We start from the raw sequence: 7,494 nt of genomic DNA on the forward strand, positions 1-7,494 counted from the left end.
CCTGAAATCCCACATGCGTCTGCACACGGGGGAGAGGCCTTTTAAGTGTCAGCACTGTGACAAAAGCTTCAATCACAACGTGAGCTTGAAGAGTCACGTCCAGCGTTACCACACAACCAATTCTGGACGTGAACACAAGACTGGTAAAATAAGCCAAACTGGAAGCAACAGTGGTCACGCTCAGGAGAATGTGAACATGAGAGGAACAGACTTTGAACATGATAAAGAAGTGAAGTTTCTGAAGCAGAGCAAATTTATGGCAACACGTAAAAGAAGGAGCTCAGGTAGACCCATAGGAAGGCCCAAGAGAAATGTAGCAGGCAACTTGGTTCTGGCTGGGGAAATTCAAGGCCAGCCTTCAAACACTAAGAGTGGCAAAGTTAAGGTGCGGAAGTTACAGAGAACGCGCTGCAGTGATGAAGAAAGTGAGGGTGAGCCGACCGAAAGCGACGTGTCTTTTCACTCAACAGAGGAGGAAGAGGAGAGTAGTGAGAAAGTGACAATGAGAGTAAGCAAACCAAGAGGAAAGGCAAAACATTCTGACGGCGATTCTGATTTTGAACCACAAGAAAGAAAGAAAAAAAAGTACAGCCGCCAGACTAGTGGTAAAAGCTCAGGGAAGGGAAGGGGAAACCCAAGAAAGAATCAAGTAGTGAAAGACATGTAAAAACATTTGAAAATGAGGTTATACAGTTAAACATTATGCTCACTTTAAGGTTCAGAATTGTATTTTGAGGTTTTACCAGAATAGTTTTAACTTAATTTAATTATCAAAAAACACCATATTTTTGTTGTACTGCACATTGCTGGAGATCCTGTTTTCACCCTGTGTGTTTGGGTCTCTCTTTTAGCTACAGAGTGAGACATCACACTTGTTTTAGCTAAAGAGTGAGACATCACACTTGTTTTAGCTAAAGAGTCAGACATCTCACTTGTTTTAGCTACAGAGTGAAACATCTCTATACTATATCTCTATACTATCTTTGTTGGAAGTTGCACATGTGCTGTAGCTAGGTAAGATCACATCAGCTAGAGAACTCTTTCTCCAACTTTGGTCAGTCCAAGGCCGGATCAGCTGGGAGACTTCTTCTAAATGAGGGCACACTTGTGGAATACTTGCAGAACAGGGACATGAAAGTAGTTCTTTTGGAGATTATGGTGAACTAGTGTGTGTTGTAGCAGTGTTTTTCTATTGAGAACGAGCTAGCACGTGTCACGGTTAGCCACCTCGTCTCGGCTAGTTACGTATCAAGCCATGGAGATTTTGAACAGCTCACCCGGAGACTGAAGGCAGAGGACATTCAGAAGCCCGCATTTTACTCAACACAGCATTTTTTCCCCCCAGAGTTTGTATGTGCGTGGAAGCACCAGAGACACAAAATAACCAAATCCCGGAAAAGTGTTTTTTTCATTATATGGGCACTTTAAGACAAATACAATTTAGAGTGTCATACAGAAGTTGATTGTTTTCATGATATATTATTTGAACAATTTAAGATGAGAAACTGCACATGCACTATTGGGCTAAGGTCATTATAAAGTTGCTGTTACTTACTGGTAAAACATGAGCCTGTTAAAGGCGGGACCGATGCGCCTTAAGGCCCCACCGCAGTCTGTGTGAAAGTAAAGACAGATGGGGGGGGTTGTTGCGCCTTTAAAGCCAGCTGTGGATGTAGTCACAGAGCTGAGCCAAGTTCTGTGTGAAAGGGACAGCCAGCATGGCGGGGACTAAGGTCCATGCAGTATGATACACCAGTCGACCTACAGGGTCCTGTCGGGTTTACGCGGCGGATTAACGCTGTAGATCGGCTAACACACCCTAGACCCATGCCTCTATTGCTGCCGGAATCAATAGTTCTTCTTCAAGGATGGCAACGGCATGAACTCTGATTGGCTTTCCCTGGTGTTCTAAAAGACGTCTCACACACTAACGCAAAAGTATAAACACCAGGCTAGGTACGTAGGCTACGGCGAAAGCTCTGCGTGGAGCCTCCCCCGAAGCATAAAACAGGCTTTACCCCTACCAATCTCACCCCTAATGTCTTAACCATACCAATCCAACCGTGAAGGCAATTACTAGCTAATCAGACACAGAGTAGGGCGGATCATGCCTTCGCCATCCTAGGAAAGGCAAATATTCCTTTCATATGCCGACAGGAAATGTAAAATCCCACTGGTGTGCTTGGTTCTGTGGGAAAGGGGCTGAATGTTAACCATGGAAACAACCTGGGTGAAATTAGATTAAACTGGGCTGCTTTTAAAGTGCCTGTTTTCCTTTGGGTTAATGTTTTTTTGTGTTGTAAATGTTCAAGAATTCCATAATACGGTTATATTGCAATCTGAAAGTATGTGTATAGCACCTTAACTTTTCCTGTTAAATTACGCTGAAAGAAAAGTGTGTTAACTGGAACCAAACTTAGTTCTTTAGAAAGATGTCCTAGAAGAAAGATTTCTGGTTTCACTAAGGATCTGTGTCTCAAAGAACCATCAAAAAATTATGAGGGACCTCAGTTGAGTTTTTTTGTGGAGAAAACAAAATAAATTACTTGATGGTTGGACAGAGACATTTCAGAACGATTTATTTACTTTTTGTAGCACAACCCATGTCTTCTGGTAGGACATATACTTTAATAGTTTTGTTTTATAACCGCCATATAAATGCAATTCATTATTATACCAACCTATCAATTATGATGAGTAGTAATATTTACCCTTAAAAGGACAGGGAATTGAGAATCATTTACAACAATATCCAAAGGAATGGCTCTCATTAGCAATGGAAATGTGAGTTAGGCTACAGGAAAAAATATTGCTGACAGTGCTGCATTCAGTTTAAGTTAGGTTTAAGTCAGGTGGATGTAACTGAGGTTTGCAATGCTGAATACAGTGATCCTAGTTTTACAGTATCAACCGTCAATCACAAAAGGCTAAATTAGAGCAATATGGCTCTAGCTTTCGAACGGTATTAGGGAGACCACTTAATTGACTGTGCTACATTTTTTATTGTCAAACTTATCAAAAACATTAGAATTGCCTTTTTTTTTTGTAGACATGTTTAATAATAGGCCTACAAGGTTCAATTGCACGCATAGAAGCAGTAAAGTATGCATTTGGATAATGAGTAATGTTATTTAGAAAAACCTCATTGATAAAACTACCAAAATATCAGATAAAGAATGCACTTTTTTAATTTCCTTATGTCAAATTTAAACATAACAAAATTAAACAATCTTGCAAAAACTATATGCAAATTTATAAAAACATTGTGTTACCATATGAAGACATGTTTTATGTAACTTAATTCAGTTTGAACCAGTTACACACTGCTGTTGCTAACCTAAAATACTTTTAGCAGTTCTACTTCTCAGTGATTAGAGTACTGTAAATCAACTACATATACAATAAGTTCAAACCCTACTAATGCTGCAGACTGAGGAAAATGTAATTCATTTCTCTCCATGTACCCATATCAGTCAACATGGAGAATCAACAAAAAAACTTGTCCCAGTTTTGATGGTACTACAGTAATGTGCATAACACTTAGCTCAGCAAACAGACAAACAAACTACTGTATCCAGTACAGGTGACATTAACAGAAAGAAGAAGAAGAAGAACAAACAAAAACAAACTTCTGAAAAAGTACAGAAAATAATAGACATCTATTTGCCTAGCTAGTTCTGGCCAAAGAATTTCATCAACATCACAGGAGATCTCTTCATTGGCAAGACAACGTGGGAAGAACCGTCTTGTCGGACCCATCCTTGCACAGCTGCGGCGTCGACTTGGTCACAGGCGTCCTCCATGGTCTGAATGAGGGACACCTGAGCCTGGGGCTCCACCGCCATGCAGAGAACAACTTGTGGTGGGTTTGGTTTTCTTTGAGCCTGATGGCATTATTAACCAAAACCATGTTCATAAGCTCTCTGTTGTTCATGCATGAATATGGGCCCCCGTCCTCCTTGTCTTTCTTGACCGTCAATCCTATGGAGAAAATAATACACGTAACCTACTGTAAAATGTCACAAGAAGGTCTCACTCTCATTCTTCTAACGACTCCTTCCATTTTGGTTGAAAGCAGGTGGACTTACCTGCTGCATTTTATAAAGTGCTTAAACCTGATTGGTGTGTCTACAATTGAGCAACCATGTGTTTGCGCACCTGGTGGCTGTGTTTAACCAACTGGTTCATGGATGTGTTCATTTGAAAGCCTTTGCTTTTAAATTGCAAGGAAATGGCGTAATGGTACAAAGGTATACAAGTGTGTTTGGCTCCTTGAGTGTAAGGTTTTGATAATTGTTGGAAAGTTTACATTTTAGTGTGTAAGCAATTAAAAAAAAACTGAAAGGTTTTCTCTTAGAGGGTAACTACTTATGCACAACGAGTCGGGATACGCCTGTTGTCAAACCACGCGAACCCCGCTAGTAAATCCCGCCCATCAAGCCAACCCGCCAAGCAGAGGTGGCTAGCGGTTAGCTGCTAGTTAGCTGTTGGTTAGCTGTTAGCTGTTTGGGTCCACGCCATGACAGCAGAGTCCACACCGAGGTCTGTGTTCCAGTCCCCGGAAACATTATAACTGTCAGGTCACTTTTAAAACTAAAGGGACAACTTAATTTCAGGATGTGCTCCGTCGTCGGATGTGATTCGGGACGTCGCTGTGCCCCACGGTTTAAGTTACCGGAGGACCCAGAGAGGAGACTGGAGTGGGTTCAGTTCCTGTTCGAAGTCAACGGGCAACGACTTAAAGAATCGTCTTGGACTGATATCACTATTTGTAATGAACACTTTACTAATGACTGCTTTGACGAACTGGCTCCGGGGACTGGCACGGCCCTTCTAAAGTCCAGTGCTGTCCCATCACGGTGTATCAAGTCAGAGCCAGAAGAACCGGAGCTGGATCAGGTGAGCCACAATTGTAGTGCTGAACTGAAGTTGCATAAAATTAGGTTGTTCAACAATATGCAGCTTTTTTTTTTGCTGCATCCCCCCATCCACATTTAAGTTCCTTGTTCTAAACGAATAGTATTATACCAAGCAATAGTAAAAATATCCAGTTTATTCTCATTATTCCAAGTTTATTCACAATAATTCCCATACATTCCAGGTAATTCCAATTAAAAGTTTCTATCATTGGAAATTTCTGGAATTTTGCAACCCTTATTGTATCTAGCTTTTGTTTAAAGGAGACTTATGGTCGATTCCAACACGTAGCTCTGTTGTTTGGAAAATTTTACTGCTGTCATTAGTGAGAAAAACAAAAGCAATCGGTGCTGCCTACACCGTATTATCCCCCCCGCTAGAGTCAGCACCCAACAGGCTTAAAAAGGGCAAGTTTTAAACATGTTTTTGGCCTCTAACCATGTTCAAAATGTCATTCCAAGTGCCAACCCATGTGCAGTGATTCTTTCAGAGAGAACACATTAAATCTCACTGCTGTAGATGTGACACAAAGGCATACACATTTTGTTAGTCCATACCTCTGTTTATTTTCTGTTTTCCGGTTCAAACTAGTCGATTGTCGAACTCATACAATCCAATATTCTAAAATGTAATTTTTCCACAATAAACAATTTGCCATTGTTATGTATTTAGTAAGGACTATGTAGAAACAAGCTGGAACCTGACACCCCAGTGGGGAGCCAGCAGAGCTACAAGAGCTATTGAGCATGCACATAGGTAACTAAGCAACTGCTGCAGGCAGCCTCTCTCCTCTGCTGGCTCCACTGTGGTGTTACGTCACAGCTTGTTTCTACATAGTCATTACTAACTACACAACCATGACAAATAGTTTTATTTTGTTGATATTGGATTGTATGAGTTCGACAATCAACTAGTGTGAACTGAAAAAACAGGAAATAAACAGAGGTATGGATTAACACAACTTTTATGCCTTTGTCACATCTACAGCAGTCAGGGTTTGCTGTGTTCACTCGGAAGGAATCACTGCACATGGTTTGGCACTTGGAATGACATTTTGAACATGGTTAGAGGCTAAAAACATGTTTTAAACTTGCCCTGCAAAAGCCTGTTGGGTGGTAATTCTTGCAGGGCGACAACACGGTGTAGACATCACCGACTGTTTTTGTTTTTCTTGCTACTGACAGCACTACAAATTTCCAAACAACAGAGCTACATGTTGAAATTGACCGGAATTCTCCTTTAACTACAAGCTTTTACTCTTGTCATTTGTGTAGGAGCCTTTTCAAATCTCAGAAGCAGCTTTTCATGAGGACATTAAACCCTGTAATTCTCCAACTTCCTACTCGGAAGAAGCAAAATATACTGTAACTGGTAAGCAGTTGTACACATTGTAAAGGTGCTATATATATATATATATATATAATGTGTATGTGAGTGAGTGTGTTTTATAGGTAAAAGGAGTATTATTACTAACTTACTTTATATGTGAAAACTTTATTTTGAAGGTTTCCATGCAAGCCCGGTGTCATATTCACCAGATGCTTCAAATGCTGTCACCTCTGATGACTTAAACAAGGAAAAGTGAGTTATTTCAAAAGTTCTTTTTATATTTTATATTAGGTTGGCTTTTTAAATCTTAATTTGAATTGGTTTTCTCTAGAGCTGCGCTTCTGACGGAAGGAAAGTGTATTGTGAATGAAAGCTGCCTCTTCCAGTTGTTCCGCCGCAAATGCCCGTCATGTGGATGTAAGCTTCAGACGGAGAAGGTCACACATGGGGTGCTCATCATCTTGAACCAGCAGTGTCTTCAGTGTGACTACAGAAACCAATGGAAAAGCCAAGTCAATGCCAGCGTCCCAACGGCTGAAGATCAACAGCTGACAGAAGTAAGTAGACCTACTACAACATACTCTGGCTCTAGTTTAATGACCTCAGAACGTAGTACTTCAGAGTCCCTGGAGGATGCTGATGGGAAATCCTTGCATGAAACTCTTTTGCGTTACTTCACAATAAGTTTTGTGTCACCTGGCTGATAGAAACAGACTGTGCCTGTGATTGTGACCATAGCCATGGGATGACATGGCCATTGGTGCTTTGGTTGTTAGGATGATGGATGAGGCTCATTAGTTTATAATGGGTGTAGCACTAACCAACATACAGGGGTTGTTTGTGTGCGGCGAGTCGGTATGGTCGTGCTGGTTAAGCATACGCGTGGCTTATGTTAACGGGGTGCAATAAAGAGTAGTTCCTACCGTAGCTGCCACCACATTCAGACAGATCAGCTGCTGCTGAGCTCACATTAGCTGTCTACCGTTTAAAGGAGGAAGGAGAAATAAATGCATCATTTCTTCTTTCTGTAGTATCTGATGAGCAGTTTCCTGAACTGGCAGTGCGTTATAACTGGACCTTTCACAACTGTAATTTTCACTATTTAAGCAGTTGCACATTTTGTTTTCCCATCTTGTATACATTCAAATATTTGTTCTTATATTTTTATTATTTTATTTATATATATATATATATATATATATACACTCACCGGCCACTTTATTAGGTACCCCATGCTAGTAACGGGTT

The 7,494-nt window shown here is 40.7% G+C and overlaps 1 protein-coding gene across 4 annotated transcripts in view; it reads left to right on the forward strand.

Annotated features, from left to right (window-relative positions):
• The window catches only part of LOC117953839 (zinc finger protein 226-like), a 15,633-nt gene that overhangs the window by 5,089 nt on the left and 3,050 nt on the right, over positions 1-7,494 (forward strand). For 2 of the 4 annotated variants that reach the window (XM_034887222.1, XM_034887225.1), the window contains exons 7-8: positions 37-703; positions 1,425-2,015. In XM_034887222.1, the coding sequence (XP_034743113.1) occupies positions 37-667 (631 nt within the window). In that variant the 3' untranslated portion in view covers positions 668-703; positions 1,425-2,015. Of the gene's footprint in view, positions 1-36; positions 704-1,424; positions 2,016-4,362; positions 4,900-6,191; positions 6,289-6,422; positions 6,499-6,577; positions 6,804-7,494 lie in introns of those variants that run through there. The other 2 variants (XM_034887223.1, XM_034887224.1) reach the window with 2 other exon arrangements.

The sequence above is a fragment of the Etheostoma cragini genome, chromosome 12 (genome assembly GCF_013103735.1).
Source record: "Etheostoma cragini isolate CJK2018 chromosome 12, CSU_Ecrag_1.0, whole genome shotgun sequence".
NCBI classification, from domain to species: domain Eukaryota; kingdom Metazoa; phylum Chordata; class Actinopteri; order Perciformes; family Percidae; genus Etheostoma; species Etheostoma cragini.